Source organism: Pogona vitticeps, chromosome 5, assembly GCF_051106095.1.
Source record: "Pogona vitticeps strain Pit_001003342236 chromosome 5, PviZW2.1, whole genome shotgun sequence".
NCBI classification, from domain to species: domain Eukaryota; kingdom Metazoa; phylum Chordata; class Lepidosauria; order Squamata; family Agamidae; genus Pogona; species Pogona vitticeps.
Genome location: NC_135787.1, coordinates 83,936,036 through 83,955,642, shown reverse-complemented (window position 1 = coordinate 83,955,642; position 19,607 = coordinate 83,936,036). Strand labels below are relative to the sequence as shown.

The 19,607-nt window shown below is 40.2% G+C and overlaps 2 protein-coding genes across 3 annotated transcripts in view; both read right to left on the bottom strand.

Moving 5' to 3' along the window:
- Positions 1 to 19,607, bottom strand: part of DHX15 (DEAH-box helicase 15) — a 382,063-nt gene that overhangs the window by 224,685 nt on the left and 137,771 nt on the right. The window lies entirely within an intron of this gene.
- Positions 1 to 19,607, bottom strand: part of CCDC149 (coiled-coil domain containing 149) — a 111,012-nt gene that overhangs the window by 14,750 nt on the left and 76,655 nt on the right. Inside the window, exons 9-11 of one of the 2 annotated variants that reach the window (XM_073001103.2) lie at positions 14,569 to 14,713; positions 8,133 to 8,209; positions 1,993 to 2,025 (exon numbers count right to left, since the gene is read on the bottom strand). In XM_073001103.2, the coding sequence (XP_072857204.2) occupies positions 1,993 to 2,025; positions 8,133 to 8,209; positions 14,569 to 14,713 (255 nt within the window). The remainder of the gene's footprint in view (positions 1 to 1,992; positions 2,026 to 8,132; positions 8,210 to 14,568; positions 14,714 to 19,607) is intronic. The other variant, XM_020780424.3, reaches the window with a different exon arrangement.

The following is a 19,607-nucleotide window of genomic DNA, read 5'->3' as shown; positions in this document are numbered from 1 at the left end:
AGGAGGAGGTAGCGATTGGACGGTGGCGGCAGCAGTCAATGGGCAGCAGTGAGAGGCGGCCGAGGTTAACTGCTTCTTTGCCTCCCTCTCCGCCTCCTGCTGCCACTGCCGTCTCCTCCAGTGCCGCTTGTGGGCTCAGCGGCAGCAGCAGGAGGCGGGGGCAAAGAAGCAGCCACGCTTGGCTGCCTCTCGCCCATTGACTGCTCCTCTGCCTCCGGCAAGGGGTAAAAAATTAGGGGGTCGTCCTATACATTTGGGGGGTCATATACACGGAAAGATACAGTAAGTTGCAACTAGAGTAGGTTCACTGAACCAATGGAACTTACACAGGTTTTGGCTCACCAAGGCCCACTGAATCAATGGGCCTATTTTAGTTGTGACTTCCTACTAGATTTCAGGTACTATGTAGCTGCCCTCTCAGGTAAGCTATATAGTACTGTTTGTCTAACTACACATTGACACCAGCGTGTCACAGCTCTTTCCTGCAGGACCAGGCCACGAGATGGAACCCTTGCAACTCTTCCCTGTGCTAGAGTCTCCTCCTCTCATGAAGGGAGCACTTTTGGAACAGGGTGGAATCAGAGGATGCTCACTTCAAAGTGAAAGGTGCTTCTAGTTTGTTATTGCCTTGTGAGAACATAAAACACTATTTTGATCATGTCATAAAACACAGAGAGAAGTATCTATGCATGCAAAAGTAACAACTGGGAAAACCAGGTAAGTTGTAGCCTCAAAAGACCAGCCTCTCTCTCTACTTGGCATTTTTCCTTTACAAGACCTAATGGACGGACATACAAGGGTCTAACTCTAATTAACAACTGCAGCACATTAATCCATGCTTAACAAATGAAACCCAAAATATGACATTGGTTCTACTCAAATGAAAGGATACAAGGGTGGCTTTTGTTCCTAGCTACATATTTGTTCAGGATGATTCACACACAAAATATCTGAGTCAATATTGGGAATGCTCATCCGATAAAAGGTTATGTTGCACTGTGTTAATATTTTAAGAGTAGAATTAAATCAGCTACTGTACATTTATCTTCAGTAAGATCAGCTGTACACTAAATCTTTGGCACATGGATTCTGCAAAAATGGCATCCTTGTGGTGACTGACAGCCTCCTCCCTTAAATGCCTTAAAACATCTACTGAACAAAGGCAAATGTTAGAATGATGTCTTCTACTGAGACAGACTATCAGTCCACTCTAAGCAGTTATTTGGAAATGTCAGGAATAAGTCACCTTGCATGTACATCTTTACCTCTGAGCTATGGGGCCCCCATTATTATACACTGCATTGACAGCCATCACCACAAGTAATCTTGGCCCAGCAGCAAATGTGGGATATGAGCAGGAGGTGGATACCTAGGGTATGGTGAACAATCCATCAGACAGGAGAGACAGTATTTGCCAGGTGTCATTTTTGGCATTATTCATGCATCAAGGGAAATGTGTACAATAGCTAAAAGGGCCATGATACACTAAAAACTATTGAACAACTTTCAGTCAGTGGTGAAGAACTGTCTACAGTCTTCATTTACCATTAGCATCTGTACATTATATTTGCATTGAGAAGTTGTAAACCATAGGGAGCAATCTTCTGGAACTGAAACATACAAAGCTATCCTGGAGGGCTATTTCTTAATCACCAAGATAAAAGAGTAAAACTGTATTGAATTTCTGCTTAAATAAAATAAAGTTAAATAAAATAAAGTCAAAAACACAACATTCTGCAGAACTCACAATTTTTATATTTAGAAGAATTTAATATCCTTCCTCATTACCATTTCACCAATTAAAAATAATTTTACACATTAATCTCTGTTTCTCTTGTGGCCATCTAACTTAGTTGAACGTCTTAATCTGACAGCTAGAGGGGAGAAAAGCCACATAATCAGATAACATTTCCATTTATTTACATGCAGTGACAATACTTAATGCACCGCTAAGATTAGTTACTAAAAATACATATGTCAAACAGAACGTACTCCCAAATCCCACTGAGACATTGTAGCTCAGACCTTCAGGCAGCAAGAAAAAGAAAGAAAGAGAACAGTTATTATATAAATATTAATTTAATGTCTAAACAGAAACAATAGAAAAAGATACTGTGAGATCAAGCCTGTCTTATCACTGCTCTGTTTTAAAAGTCTAAAACACTTTATTTAGTGGATTATGAACTCCTTGGGAGAGAAGACCAAACTAAGAGTGTGAGCAGCAAAATAAACTGACTTCAAAGAAGAAATTATGGCAAAAAAGGGTGTAAAACAACGGCTTGCAGCATGTTTGTAAATAATATTTTGCTTTCACCATGATTAAGCATTACATCCACACCCAGCAAAGCATATTTAAAGTATTTTCATGACTGTTTTGTTTGCAAGTTGACAAACAGGCCTTACTGTTTGTCAGCTTGCATGTACATAATTTGTCTCTCCCTGTACATAATTTCTTGACAGTAGGGTTCACCTTGGCTTTACTATTTGATGTCTTAGAGCAGGTTAAATCAACAAACCATGATATCTGGCTTTGAAAAGGGTCAAGCTTCGGGCACCTGAATTACAGGATACAGGTTGAACTGGCTGTCAGAGCACAAAGGTAAGAATCAACTGTGTGAATCAAAACAGGCAGCGGTCAAGCTGAAAGCAGCAATGAGAAGGGTAAGAGACAGTTACATAGGCAAAACCAAGCAAAAGCTGAGACCAGAGGCTTGTCTTTTCACACAACAAATGAGTTTCAGGACAAAGGAACAAGTTTTGAGGTTAGGCCTTTCAACAGCTTTCCCACTGAATGTATGTTCCAGGTAAACAGGCACAATGGTGTTCAAGAAGACTTTGTTTCTGGTGCCTTACATTCCCCAACGCCAATACGTTCAGTGACAATAAACTGAATTGAACACCTGATTCTGCCAGAACTACGATTCCACAGCCCTCAGGAGCCAACTGGCATTGAGTGTGCCCTTTCCACCAAAGAAAATGCAGGGAAGGACGGGTTTGTGTGTCTCCTTTTTGTGTGTGTGCACAAATGATGAACACAGAATTACAGGAGTCCCTAGTGTAAGGAGCCAAATTGTATCCGGCCTGTATGGACTCCTACCCGATTGTAGAAGTCTACATATAAAGAATCATGGGTTTGATATGCAACAAAACTATCTGGAGGTGACAAAAGACACTGATTTACCAAAGACCACAACTATAATTTGCTACTCTATTGTTGTTCTGGGCTGTCAAGTCGCCTCTGACTTATGGCAAGCCTATGAATGAATGATGCTTGCTTGGATAGCTCAGTAGTTTTAGGTATTTGGCTGTGGAGCCAGAGGGTGGGAGTTTAATTCTCCTCCGTGCCTCTTGTGAGTACAGCCAGGCTGCGTAGCTTAGGGCAAGCTGCACAGACCCCGGATGCCACCAGCGGAAGGAAATGACAAACCACTTCTAAATACTGTCTACATGGAAACCCCTGAAAACGGTCACCGTAAGTCAGAACTGACTTAATGGCACAGGATGATGAATAATAAATAATCTCCAAAATATCCTCTCCTCAACAGTCATGTTCAGCTTTTATAAACCTAAGCCTGTGGCTTCCTTTATGGAGTCAATTCATTTCATACTTGGGTCTTCCTCTAATCTGCTATATGCAATTATAAATTGTCCTATTGGCGTAGAATAAGGTGAAAACAGTAGAACAAGGGGCAACAGTAAGACAAGAGCACACACTCAAAATAATTACATGGTACAGCTTATGACACAACATGCATTTCTTGCTCTGTCAGGGGAGATCGCAGATTTTAATGGGCTCCATAGCAATGTTTCTTTCTTTCTTTTTTAAAAGTAAAATAACATAAAATTTAAACAGTCATTCTTAAGAACAAGAAACTTGATACAATAATTTTCGGTGCATGTTACTTTTTTTAATGGGGAAGCTTGTACGGAGCAGTCAAATGAAATAATTGACCATCATTTAACAGCAGTGATGTGTTTTTGCTTCAAGTGATGGAAACTGAGAAAGAAAAGAGAGATACCTAAGGCTGTATTTTCTCCCATACAAGCACACTATTTTATTCTTGCTAGGGTAATTATTTCAAGCTCTAATGTATTTTCACTTCCTACTGGATCTCCAGAAAACATATCAAATTGTGATCATTGGGGAAGATATATTTCTAAATGCAATTAAATTATAGCTTGATTCTACAAATGGTTATTTGAAAGCCATGTTTCACTGAGCAGGGTTGATTCTAAGTTAGAGGTTGGCCTTTGCAAAAGCATGTGGTCCCTTCTGGGTCCCCAGCTGCCACCCATTCCTTCCACTGTGATCTTACTTGACAGCAGCTGGGATGACAGAAGCCATGATACTCTGGAGTGGTCCTATGTTGCCTGCTGTGGGAACTGTGGAAAATTCAAAATGACTGTCTACTTTCCGGCCATTGTCACCGAATAAGAACCTGAAACGAGTGATGCTGGATCAGACCCAAAAAAAAAAAATTGTTCCAGCATTCTGTTCTCACAGTGGCCAATCAAAGCACACTAGCAGGACATGAACACAACCGTCTCCTGCAACTCATCCTCAGTATCAGCTACTGATATTGAGAAGTATGGTGTCTTTGATATTGGAGGTAATAAGACCTGCCATACCAGATAGCTACCCATAGTCTTACCCTCTATGACAGGGGAGTAGGAAAACCATTGTCACTGATGGCCTCTGCCATGGTGTTAGTGCCTTAACAGCTACATGATGATCTTACGTATTGTGGCTTTATCTGTCACTGCATTCCAAGAGTAAGCCTGTTTAGGACTGCAGCCATGTCTGCAACCTCTTTCTTTCATCTGAAAAACTGAAGGCACTTCAATCTAACCGTGGAGAGCATAATAACATCTATTTTTATCTTACTTCCATATTAAATATCACTGCCTGAAGAAAAATGCTGTTTAAAATGGATAACTGCTAGTTGGTCCAGTAAAAGGAATCAGTTTACAGGATCTATATTTCTAGGCCTTATCTATGTAATCCTTTTTGGATTTGTGAAAACAAGTGGCAGAAGAGATTTATGGATGTCGGAGCTGCTCAATAGCTCAGGGACAAAACATATATAACATTCCTTTGTATATATATATTAAATGCCATAAAGCCAAAGCAAAATATTTGGCAGCTATGAAAAAATCACATAGTTTACCAGAGGTATTTCCCAGAGAAAAAAGTCTAAGTCTGAATAGTTTGCAGATTAAGAAGATAGTACTTCCCATATTGATGAAATCTTTAGCATTTTTTTATATCTGAGTTATATGCAATGGTGTAGCGTGGGTTGCCGGTACCCAGAGCAAGGCAAGTATTGTGGGACACAAGTCATGTGCTGGCTCTGTGATGCATGAAGTAGCTGCAAGAAGTGGGAAAAAGAGTGTGAGGAGTGGCTGCAGGAGCTTACTCAGCAAGGTGGCCCACGGGCCCCTAAGAATTTTGTACCCAGGGCAACCACTCCTATAGCCCCCACCAATACTACGCCACTGATTCAACCAACAGGAGCATTCAAACGTGTATCATCAGGATGCTTGTAGCTGTACCAACATGTCCCCCGTCGCCTACAGACCTGAAGGAGAACCAGATACTTATATAATGTGATTTATGTTTGGCAACAAGAAAAAGGGAGCTCGCAGTGGACAGACTTTGGCTGAAGTGCCTGTTTGACAGCTGTCAAAATCGGGTTCAATGCATTCCAATGGGGGAGAAAAAAATTCACCAAAAATTAACGAAGAGTCAGAACAAAGCCAAATTAAGTTTGCACACATTTTAGATGGTGCACTAATGATCCCAAGCATTTAAAACTGTTTTTGAACCTTTTAAGACACACTTAAAATTGCAAAAACGGACATCGCAAAACCATTGGAATGCATTGAATAGGCTTCAATGCATTCCAATGGGGGATACATTGTTTCGCTTAGCAATGTTTCCTATGGCCATTTTCGCTTAAGGACGGTAATCCGTTCCCATTGGAACGGATTAACCGGTTTTCAATGCATCTCTATGGGAAAACGTGTTTAGGTTAGCGATGTTTTCCCATAGCAATGTTTTTTTTTGGAACCAATTAACATCGTTAAGCGAGGCACCACTGTATACCCACAAACAAAGCAAAAAGCAAAAACATGCTGCTTATATACCACCCCATAGTGCTTCAAGAACTTTCTGGGCGGTTTACAAGTTACTTATGCAGGCTACACATTGCGCCCCCCCCCCCCCCAGTGAGCTGGGTACTCATTTTACTGACCTCGGAAGGATAGAAGGCTGAGTCAACCTTGACCCGGCTACCTAGGATTGAACCCCAGGTCATGAGCACAGTTTTAGTTGCAGTACAGCAGTTTAACCACTGCACCACGAGGCTTTCTTTCTTTCTTTCTTTCTTTCTTTCTTTCTTTCTTTCTTTCTTTCTTTCTTTCGTTATTTATTTATTTATTTATTTATTTATTATTTCATAGGCATCCTTCAGTCTCAAGAGACTATGGTAACGTGCTCTGTATGGAGGACTTGGAACAGCGTCTAGTGTTTTGATGCTGTCTGCAAAGCTGGAGTGTCCTCTCCAGGGCACGAAGCCTGGGTAAAATAATATGGAGGATAGGCTGTTACCCAACCAGCAAATCCCCCCTCTCCACATCACTGAAATAGTCCAATGGAAAGGCAAGAGCCAATACAACTGCTTCCAGCGACGTCGCAGGGGATGACAGAATGACACGAACTGCCTCCGGGACTCCGGCTCCGGATTTTGCCTCGAGGTTAACTCCTGAAGCCTTTTCCATCAGTGGATACAGCCACAAGGCAGTGGAGGCTTTTTATTTATTTATTTATTTATTTATTTATTTATTTATTTATTTATTTATTTATTTATTTATTTACTAACTAACTATACTATTATAGAGTTTATATGATCTGAGACCCAAAATATAAAAAGGTTTCACTTGCATGGAGTAGTAACTGCAAAACCCCACTCAAATCTGAATACATGTGAATATGTAATATAGCGAAGTTTTTTTTTTAAAGAAACAACATATTAAGTGAACTCACACCAAAACAACTGGGTGCAACAGAATTAAAAAAAAATCTGAGATGTGTACAACTACAGAGATCAGCAATATTACTCTTTCTTACTATACCTTCCAGAATACTGCAGCAATCTTGAGCAGTGGTCAAGCTGGCTGAGATATTCTAGGAGATATAATTCCCAAACTAATTTCCATCTTTTTTCCATTTACACAGTTCTAATGAGAAAATGAGTCTTTATTCCGTATCACGACTCTATAACAACAAACTAATTTTAGTAATGAAATATCAAGTGTTGTTTTCAAATATTGAAACATATGGTTTTATAATGGATTTACCATCTTTTTGCTATGTACATATTAGAGATGGGGACGAAGCGCCAAAAAGATTCACTTTCTCATTAGGACTGTGTAACTGGAAAAAAAACAATTTGTCAGTTTGTTGGATTTTTTTTTTTTTTTTAAAAGACAGCCCATAGGGCTATCTAAAAAAGAGAGCCCCGGCTGACACAGACTGACCCTCCACCCCCTTCCCACTGCCTCCTCTGTTCTGTGGCAGCTTCCACGGAAACAGAAGCTAGACTGTTGGAAATGCATTTTCAGTTCCAGCAGCCGAGCTTTTGCAAGGAGAAGTGGGGAGGGCTTCCCTTTTGGGAAGCCTGTTGGAGGCTGTCTCTCCCCCCCCCCCGTGGTTTTGTAAGACTTTACAAGCAAGGCAGTGTAGAAATCAGCTGAAGATTATCTATCTATCTATCTATCTATCTATCTATCTATCTATCTATCTATCTATCTATCTATCTATCTATCTATCTATCTATCTATCTATCTATCTATCTATCTATCTATCTATCTATCTATCTATATATATATATATATATATATATATGATTTCTACACTGCCTTTTTTATAAAGTCTTACAATAAATAACAAAGGAATTTCTAGTTTTAGTTTTAAGTACAACATGCACCCTAAATACAGACTTCATTAGTTATACTACTGCAACTGTTGAGACTTGAATTAGAGACTAACTGAAGTCCCGCTGATTTCAACAGATTGAAGTCTACCTAAAGTCTGTCTAAATGAATAAATATGAATGTAAGTTTTTACTAACCTGGGAGACTCCACAAACCAGAAACTTCTAAAGTTCTCAACTTTTTCTCCAACTCTGCTACACGATTGCCTAGGATCCTAAAATAGAGATATCATGACATAATGCTTTTAAAATGATACCAATCCTAGAATGATGAGATGTTCTGTTTAAAGGTTTTATTTGCAAGGTTTGATACACATTCCCTTATGAAAATACTTTATTTCTGATACATGCCCTTACACTTATAAAGATACATTATTCAGTGGTGCCCCGCTTGATGATTACCTCGTTAAATGATGAAATCGTTTGACGACTAGTTTTTTGTGATCGCTATTGCGATCGCAATACGATGTTCTTATGAGCTTTTTTCAGTTGATGATGATCAGTTCTCTGCTTCGGGAACCAATTTTTCACTTAACGACAATCAAAAACAGCTGGTTGTTGGGTTTTCAAAATGGCTCCCTGCTGTGCAAAATGGCTCCCCACTGTGTTCAGGATGGATTCTTCGCAAGACAGGCACCGGAAAATGGCCGCCCTATGGAGGATCTTCACTGGATGGTGAGGTATTTTGCCAATTGGAATGCATTAACTGGTTTTTAATGCATTTCAATGGGTTTTTTGCTTTCGCTTGATGATGATTTCGCTCTACAGCGATTTTGCTGGAACAGATTATCGTCGTCAAGCGGGGCACCACTGTACATGAATACTCTACATATCACTGTCATCATCATCATCCCTTTATTGGCATAATAAAGCAAAGTAGAAAAAATAGTAAATAAAGCACCAATAAGCAAAATAGAATAAAATAATAAACAGAGAAGCAATAAACAAAATCCAGCTACTCACAGATTACTATAAAGGTTACATTAAAAAGTGTAAAGCCAGCGATCAAATAAGGCCCCGTTAACTAGATCTGGGTAGCATCCTTCTTCAATCAATTTCAAGGAAATTGACACTTTCTCTGACACATCAGCATTAGTATATGAAAGAGTATACCTTATTTTCTCCAGATCTGCCCAGCCCTCCCTCTTCCTAAGGCACTTCTCCAGGACACCAGAGCAAAGGTCCTTATAGAAGGGTCAGTATAAAATCATGTGTTCGAAGGAATCCTTCTCACTTATTCGACAAATACAGTTTTTCTCCTTCGTAGAGATTCTTCTAAATCTCCCATGTAGCACCTTGGAGGGCATAGTGTTACTTCTAGCTAGGGAAAAGGCTCTCTGGGATTAGGACTTTTTAGGAAATAGAAATAATCTGCCATATATCTGCACCTGACCTGAAGCTGCATGTATAAAGGCAAACAAATCTTATTGGCTGCCCTCAACAGGTCCTGGTGTTCAACATCTAAAAGTCTTTTAATAAAATAGTACGAATGTTCCAATTTAAGAGCTGAAAATTTCCAAGTTCAGACCAATGGCTTAAATTTTCCTTTCAAAAAGACATTTCTCTGGAGAGCTCCGCTTCTTGTAAGAGGTGATGGAGCAGGCTATCGTGATTGGATGTGTAAAAGATTCTTCAAGCGCGTATTTGAAGAATCTTAACCAATGTCTCCAGCCTGAGTATCCGTCTCTAAACAAAGCACTACATAAGCTATGCAACCTGGCAATCCAAGAATTTTAAGTAGAAAAGAACCCTGGATCGGTTCCAGGAATGGTCCCATGAATTCAGCCAGATTGGGACTCCATAAGGGGCTAGGAGGATAATTTTAGCTCTATAAACTTCAAGATCTCCCGGGATGGACCTCTACTGTATAAAAAATGTATAATGACTTGGGCTGTGATCTTAGGGTTATTCCTGATTGCCCTATGTTGTGCAGTCCAAGAAACATTAGTTTGAAGTAGGACTCATAAATTTTGTTTCCATTGATATTCCAAATGAAAGATTTCCTTGATTTACCAAAGACCAAGAAGTTAGACTTATTGTAGTTGATTTGGAGGCTATTCTTTTCTAGATATTCAATACATCTCAATCAGCAAACATTTCAAACCAATAAGAGTCCTAGAAAGAAAAACCGCCTCATCTACATAAAGCAGGAGAGGAAGAAAAAAGGAGGCCCGTTTTGGACTCTGGTCATCTACCTTGACTAGAAAGGGGGCTAGATCATTTAGAAAAAAGTAAGTCATAAAATGCATCCCTGTTTAACCCCACTATTAGTTAAAAAGGGGCTCTGACAGTTCCCGTTTTTGGGGTCACCCTAAACTGCAGCTGGTCTTCACATACAGATTCCTAATTAATAGGAATAACCTTCTGTCTATACTATACTTAAATGCAAGAGTTTGTTCCAGAGAATATTCCTATCCAATGAATCAAATGCAGCCTTCAAATCCAAGAAGGCCACAAACCGTTTTGACTTAGCTCTAAAGATCTGTTTCTCCACAAAGTATGACAGTAAGGCGCAATGACCTAATGTAGATTTCTCCTGTCTGAATCCGTTTTGTTCACTTCCAAGAAGGGACTCATCATTAATCCAATTCACAAGTCTATTTAGTAAGGTGTTTGTCATATAATTTGCCAATAACAGAAAGTAAACCTATTGGTCTGCAGTTGGCTTGTGAACTATGGCCAACCTTTCTGTAAATTGGAATGATTATAGCTTTTGCTCAGTCTCTGGGCATTATACTAGTTCTATCTGTGATGAGATGGGTTTTTGAGTTAAAGCCTTGTAAGGAATATGGGGTTTTGTAATTAAGAAATGAGCAAGAGAGGTTCCATCTTGTTTCTTTGTATAAAGTATCTTTGCTATGCTGACAGGTTGTTTTCTAGGTGAGCGGAGAGAATGTTATTCTGATAGCCTGAGAAAAGGACTCGGCGTGATTAGATGGGAATTGTTGTGACTTTTTGCGAAACCACAGTAAACCCAAATAACATCTGGTGTGTATGGGAAAGAAGTCATGTGGTGCAACAGGACTGTTTGCCTAGTAATGAACTCTGATTGGATGACATCATGGGAAGGTGCGATAAGCCCTTGCCAGTTACTCTTGAAAAAGGAACTTTTTGCCTATGGACATTGTCATTCAAGACCGACTCTTCATTCATTCGTGACACATGGGACTAACCTTTACTATACTGGATTACCCTTGGACTTATGGGCTTTTTCCTAAGGACTATGCATGGACTATTTCCTATGGACTGTTACCTATGGAATATCCTTTATGGACTTCTTTTCTTGAAATACTTCATATGGACTATACTCTTGGACTTTTCTAAGGATAATGGGACTTTTACTGGATTTTTCTTTTTGTAACAGTATTTTTGTTCTACAGGATCACTGAGGACTATAGCCTTTTTATAACCTACTTGGATTATTTTGTTTTTACTAATGAAATACTGGACTGGAACTGTTGTTATTCTTTTTAATGGCTTTTTGTATTTTTGTAAGGTTTTTGAACACTTTTCTATTTTTCATGTTTTCTTTGCCTCACTACAGAGTTGTAAATAACTAACACAATGCTTATTTACTTGCCTTAACTTAGCTTGATTTTGATACCTAGTAACATGCTTATTCTTTAATAAATTAAAGATTATAAAACTCAATTGGTTTTCTGAACAGTACACTTGTCTTAGGGTCATCTGAGAGTGCTGCCTCGGCCTAGCATACTTAAGGAGTCCAGCCAGTGGTGCAAGTTAAGTCGAAGGACTACAAAGCCCACTTGATCTTTTCGTAGTAATATCTGAGAGTACAAGGGTGTTCTTATGTGGGCAGACTTGTAAGATGGAGTGTTGTAGCATGGCTAGCTGAGCTTGGACTCACTCAGCCCATTTTAGCATGTGCAAACTCTTGATTGCTCTCTGTCCAGGCTTACGCGGATGTTTTCGAACTCCGTGTTTGCTCACACTATCCACTGCTGCGAAGAGGCTGTTCAACATCATGGCCTATCAGTCCAATTCATCGTTTAACATATTGGCTGGTATCACATCAAGGACTGGCACTTTGTTACTTATAATTGCCTAAGTTCTCTGGACTCCTCACTGGAGACTGGTGGCCTTTGAGGGCAGTTAAGGAGAGTGAAATCATTTCAGAGATGAGTTCTATTTTGCTCAAAAAACAGAGAGAAGTGCTGTACCCAAATATGTAGTGGGATCATCGAGGGATCTCCTTCAAACCTGTGAAAGGAATCTGAGATAATATTCCAGAATTGTTTACATTAATAAAGTCTTTCAGTTCTTTTTTCAAAATGGGAAGTTGGGATAGGGTTGTAATTGTGTTGGACTCTTTAAAGTGTTGGTATGTCTCTCTAATGAGGTCCTTTAAAGTTACACAGTCCTTGTCGAACCAGCTCCATTTTTTTTTCTGTCATTATAGTAGCTAGGAAAGTGGTCCAGTTTGGCCACCATACGCATGATTCACCCTTCATAAAATTTGATATGCTCTACCGGGTCATCGGTAAAGGTGAATGAGATACCCAAGTCAGGCAACGATTTCAGTAAGTAACAGGCTTTTTGTTTAGTAGAGGTGTCCATCCTGATTTTTTTGGTAAGATTTCCAAATCCTTCTTTGAGACAGTTAAACCCATATTGATGGGGTTCTCAAGTTCCAGATGGCAGTCATTAATAAAATAGTCACCTATCCATAATGTAGGGTTTGAAGGCCAGTGGAACTGAAAGATAATGAAACTGGCACCTTGTCCGGATACAAACGTACATTCCCCTGCACTTTTGAAGTCAGCTCACCACAGCAGGTGCTGTTGTGCTGAAAACAGAATCTAGTCAAATTAAGTCCTGCCATGTTAGATTACTTTAGACCAAGTAGTAAGCAGACAGGGAGTGGGCAGTGTGTCTTTACCTATTTTCCACATCAGGTTAGAAATGTCTTCAACACTTCAGATGGGACTGAAATAAAATATATTATAGGGCTGCACAATTCACCTCTTGGTGAAGTTAATTTATTCCCTCACATTTGGTCAAATCTCATCCCTTGCTATTGTGCATCCAGTCAATACATTCATGATTCCTATGGGCCTTGTACTCACATAACTCACAGTAGGATCTGTATCTGAAGAGGGGAGAAGGAGCAGGGAAGTCTGACACTCTTATGATATTTTTCCATTAGAGATATATGGAGCATAAAATATCAAGTTAACTCATGATATATATCACAAATTCAGAGTGGTGGAGGGAAGGTATCACAGCTGAAGAAAAGGAGAGATCGACCACTGGTTGTAAAGGCAAATTTAGTATTATAAAGGAGAAGTATTTACAAGGATTGTGAAGACTGTTGAAAAAAGAAAATGAAACCTCCCCACAAAATACTTTAGCACTTTAAAGACCAGGTGAGGATACAACAAAGTGACAAAAAAAAGCATTATGTTTCATTAAACAACATTAATTTTGCTATTCCTGTGCCACACACAGACATACAAAATGTAGTGATGATACTTCATAGAGGTAAAACAAAGATCAATGACTTTGCTATATCAAAAGCTTCTGATGTGTTGGGTTATTCAGTAAAATTGTGAAGATTTGTAATTTTTTTAAAAAATGTAGCAAGTGTTCAAATATTAGAGCCAAATTTAGATTATATCTTTACATTTGGAGAAAGTAAAATGTGAGAATTAAGTGATTTTTTTTCCTTGTCATGGGACCATGGTAGAAATATAGAGGACCCAATGCTTTTTCAAATGATGGGGCATATGTTTAGCATGTAGAAGGTCCCAGGCATAATCTCTGGTCTCCTCAGCTAAAAAAATAATCTCAGGGAAGGGACATTGCCTAAGCCATGAGAAAAATAGTCAGAAGGGAGTGGTAGATGGGCTAAGGATCTGACTTAGCATAAGACTACTTCGTATCTTACTGGCCAAAATCCTGTTGCTTAACATAGTAGATCAAACTAGGCCCACTGAATCAATGAGGATGTAGTTAGTCAACTCCTCCATAGATTCCACTGATTGAAGTGGGCCTACTCTAAGATTTACTATGTTAAAGTAAGTCATAGAGTAGGCCCACCTGAATCAATAGAACATATGGAGGAGATGACTCAGTAAAGCCCCACTGATTCTATAAGCCTATTCTACTGTGATTTATGATATGAGGCAACAGGAATTTGGCCACTATAAGAACCCAAGCTATCAGAACAAAGTTATCTGACTCTTAAAAAAAGAAAAAAGTTCACTGCTGAATTTAAATATTTTGACATGTTTTTCCTACAAAATATTTAAATATTCTGCTGTCACTATCTCCTCAGAAACACAATTGATTGGCAGTATTCTTAATAATAATATACTCAAAAATAATATCCATGAATTAGTTCCATTTGTTTAAAATATACATACAAAAAGTTTAAGCATTAAGATATATAAATATCAGTTAACGATTTCCAGCACTGGTAATACCAACATCATCTTCATGTAAACAATACACACTGCTTCAATTGTTCTCTCTTTAAGGCTCTCACTTAAAAGAAAAGCTGTTCATACAACAGATTTCAAGCTTCAGTTAATTGTAAATGAAAAGTACCTACTTGTTAGTTTGCCTCTGATGCTGAATGACCATGTTTTTCTCATGGATTGTCTCTAGTAAAGCAGTAGCCAAAGATTTAAGGTCAGAAATAGACTGTGGTGTGGCTGGTAGGCTACATCCATGGTCTTCTGATAATAGCTCTTGGACTAGAAACATTTAAAGTGAAACAAAAAGGTTTGGAACTGGCACATCTATTAATAGTACCCACAGCACTTAGAAGATCTGTGATGCCATGAATGCGCAATGCGGGTTGTCCTTCCATCAATGAAAATCATCATTATTGCATATACAATTGTTTTACCAAACTGTCACCTGGAGATCAACCTTCTGGTGATCAGCTTCTCTTGAAAAAAGACATCTAGTCCTCTTGTGGGGCCATACATGCACAAAAAGACTTACTAGCTGGTAGAACATGCATAACGCTTACAGACATAGTCTTCAAGAACCCCGGCTCACCATAATGAAACAATCACAAAGTGCAGTAGGAGTCTGGATATAAATAACAATTAGAAAGATAAATGTTGTGATTCTACATTTTGACTTTTGTCTCCTTTGTAAGCATCTTCTGTGCAAAGCCTGCTCAGGAAGAAGCACCCTGAAGAGTGTAGATACTTTCATAACCAAATCAGAGAGACTATAGCCTCAATTATATCTCACTGGAGCAATCCAGATAGTAACATTTGCATTTTTTGCCCAAATTTGCTGGCGTATAAGACTACTCTTTTGCCCTGAAAAACATGCCTCCAAGGAGGAGGAGCTTCGTCTTGGTGAAGCTAGCAGCTCTCGGGAATAGCTCCCGGGGAAAGCTAGAACCACTTCGGTCTGGAACCCTTCCAGAAATGGGGGGGGGCAAGGAAGAGTCAGGAGAGACCCTTCTGCAGCAGCTGGTGAGCCACAGAAGTTAGAAGATTGGGCAGCAACTCGATTTGTCTTTCTTCTGGAAATTCACATCAGCACAGACGAAGATGGGCGCCATTTTTGGCAACTAGCCAAAGACAGCTCCGTTCGCCGAGAATAAGAAAACAGAAGCACGGCAAAAGTATACATCAAAGTAAGTGGAAGCCCTTGTTCTATGAAAAACCTCATTAAATGAAGAACAAGTGATTGTGTGCAAATTTATGACCAAATGAGATAAGGAGCGGCATTCCTAGCATTCCAGCTTTACCCAAGCTGAAGGTCGGGTTATTTCGAAAGGAACAGCCAGGCAGAAATAGCTCGTGTCTCCATTAAAGGAGGAAAAATAACTCTTGAAGAATCAACTGACGGGCCTTGAAAAAATAAATTCTGTTGCAAACTGTTCACTTTGGAGCCCCTTTCCTCCGTGGTTATATATTTTTAGACTGTGTGGGACTCTGCTTTCCGTGAATAATATATTGCCGGGACTCTGCTGGATCTCCCTGTTCGGGGGAGGAGAAGGAAGTCTTTGGAAGTAAAAGGAAGAAACGGACTGTGAGCTGTGAACTGGGGGCTATGTGGTTTGAACTGAACTGGGATCTTGACAAATGACATTCTAATAATAGAGTCTTGCCGGGTGAAGGTTAAAACAAACTTGGAGAAGAGAAAAGAAGGGGAAAAAAAAAAGAAGCAACCGGTCTGAAGATATTAGCGACTACAAAGACACTTGAGAGATTTATGTTTTAGATTCCATCTCTTACTTGAATGTACCTGCTATCTTATTGCTAATATGGTATAGTTGTAAGGTGAAATATTAGAAATATTGGATGTGTACTGGGGTAAAGGGGAGAGGGAATTTTAAGTGAAAATAGTGGAACAGAAAATGGAACCTCCCCCTGAGAAAAATACAGATCGGTGGCTAGACTGGAAAACTTCTTTTCAGATGTCACTGTTGCAAAAATTTATGCAGGTAAATTATTATATTGACCAGATGGAAGACGTGATTGGAGGCTCTAGGGGAGGGAAGGTAGCAGAGGTTAAATTACACCAAAAAGAGATCTCAGAACCGGCTGTATTGATGAAGATATCAGATAATATACAAGGGATGGAGGACCACCCAGTAAGAGATGTAGCGATTGAGGTTGAAAAGCAAACTTTGAATGATATTGTTTCCCCTTTTAAAATATGGAAGAAAAAAGAGTCGCAGAAACAAAACAAGCACAGGGAGGAAAGGGGAGGGGAGAGCAGGATTTATATTATTTTGGGTCTGCTGAGTGCATTCTCAAGAAAAAAGGAGGGTGAAAGAGGGGATATATTTCACAATTGGCCTTGGTGTTCTGATGCTGTGGGAATAACATAGATTTAAGCTGTATTACACGTATAAGTTGAAAGCTAAAGAGGTTAATACATAGACAAAATAGTCAAAAGAAGAAGAAGAAAAAGAAGAAGAAAGATGAACCTTTATTGGAACAGGAATAGATTAGATGTTTATATATTTGATATCTAAGATTGAATGATTATGCATTTGATGTTTTCTTATTCTCAAAACCCTTTTTCCATCCCCCCCCACTACCCTTTGCCTTTTGTATTCCTTCCCCATTACCCAATAGTTTTGAAAATAAAATTAAAAAAAAACCAAAACATGCCTCCAAGTAGGGGGGCGTCTTATACGCCAGCTGCACTTCAGTTGGGATAGACATAGCTGCCCATAGTGGCCTTCCAATGCTCGCGTGGTGCCCACAGTAGCCTCCCGATGCCTGTCTACCTCATTCTACATACCGTCCAGTATCGCTCGGTATCCAGTGCAGCCGCAGCAAGCATCAGCAGTGAGACAGGGATGCCAGCCTTTTCGATGTGACCGGCCCGTTCTGCTTGGTGGGAAGCAGCGGTGCTCTGGCCCACCCCTTGTCTCACACATGCACACTTGCACACTAGTGCTGGTCACAAGGAGATGCAGGGGCGGGCCAGAGGCGCTGCAGTTGTGCTGCGGCCGTACAATGATGACAATGAATAGCACCTTTTATTTGGTGTGTGGAAGGTGTGCGGAAGAGCGGATAGTCTTATATGTATACAGTGGTGCCTCGCTTTACGATTGCTCCGCATTACGACGAAACCGCAATTGCGATTGCAAAACGATGGTCTGAATGGGGTTTTTTCGCTTTGCGATGATCGGTTCCCTGCTTCGGGAACAGATTCTTCGCAAAACGACGATTTTCGGACAGCTGATCGGCGGTTTCAAAATGGCCGCCGGGTAAATAAAATGGCTCCCCGCTGTTTTCTGGGACAGATTATTCACTGTACAGGCACCAAAAATGGCCGCCCTATGGAGGATCTTCGCTGGACTGTGAGTTTCCAGCCCATTGGAACACATTAAATGGGTTTTAATGCATTTCAGTGGGCTTTTTATTTTCGCATTACGACGTTTTCGTTCTATAGCGATTTTGCTGGAATGAATTAACGTCGTAATGTGAGGCACCACTATATAACAAACTCTATATTTTGAGTGGAAATGTTGGGGGGGGGTCGTCTTATACGCCCAGTCATCTTATATGCTGGCAAATACGGTAATAAAGTTAGACTGCATCTGGCAGCCTAATGAGCATTTCTTGATTATGTGTTCATAAGGTTATCCACAGCCCTCGTGTTCCTGCATACATGTCAACCTCTTTTTCAAAGTAAACAGAAACACCATACAGATACTTGGAAATGCATCCCATTTGGGGTGAAAGTAATTCCAAAAATATTAATATAAAATGCAATAACATTAATAATACATATCCCAAAATTAAGATTAATACTTAACAAAAAAAATAACAATTGTAAAATAGCATTTAGGTAATTCTATTTAAACTCAGTTCTAAATTTAGATCTTTTAACAGACTATGGATTTATATGGATTTATCACAGGTATATCATTCCAGTATTTAAATACCACATTGATAAATTACATTTCCAACTGTTTTTCTACAACGATGATAAGTCCATAGCAGATCACCAGTGCAAGACTATACTTCATATAGTTTTCACATAGACCAGAACAGTGCTTTACATTAATGAGGTGATATATAAAATAAAAAATAATAATAACAACATTACATCTGAACTCAAAGATTACATTTACCTTTGTGCTACACATAAAATACCCAAATTTTCTTTTAGAGACATTAGGATGCCCTAGGAAAAGCAGAGCTAGCCTTTGGAAAAGTGGTAACAACAGATGTATCCCATCCTAAAATCGGCTTGGTAGCAGATGACAGAACTACCGTGTTTCCCCGATAATAAGACCTATCCCGAAAATAAGCCCTCCCCTTCCTGTGTAACATTCCTCTAAAATAAGCCCTCCCCCGAAAATAAGCCCTACCGTATATGCCGGCGTATAACACAACCGGCCGTATAAGATGGGGCCCCGGAAAGAGGCTTTGGGGGGCGGCGGCAGGAGGAGGAGGGGAAGAGGGAAAGGGGGGGTGGCCGGGCGAGCAAGCGTTCCTCCCGGCGGCGGGAGGGAGGGAAGCGGTGCTTGCCTGGCCACCAGCCCCCCCGCATTCCCTCCTCCTCTTCCTCCTCTTCCTCCTCCTGCCACCACCGGGAGGAAAGCAGGCGGGCAGGCAGTCGGGAGGGAGGAAGAGGGAAAGCGGAGGAGGAGGAAGAGGAGGAAGAGGGAAAGGGGGGTGGCCGGGCGAGCGCACGCGCCTCTTCCCTCCCTCCCAACTGCCTGCCTGCCTGCCTGCCCGGCCAGCGCGCCCCGCATCACTCTTGCGGCGGCGGCGGCTCCTCCTCCTCCCCCACCTTTTTTGGGTTTAAATGGCCGCCAGAACAGCCGAAATGGCTGTCAATGTTCATTAAAATAAGCCCTCCCCTGAAAATAAGCCCTCTGGTGTTTTTCTGTCCCCCAAAAATAATAAGACAGTGTCTTATTATCGGGGAAACACGGTAGTTTTTACAACACCCACTGAACTCTTTTTGATAATAGGTTAAAGACAACTGCTAAAATCTTGTTGATTAGTGCAAGTCAAATTGTAACTTCCAGTCTGAATCTTCCTGGTAAACATACTGCCCATGCTGTAATACCCAGGGGTACACATATGTGCTGGCTTGGTACATGTCTGTGCCCCCCCACTCCTGAGAATCACAGCCGCAATGCTTTGT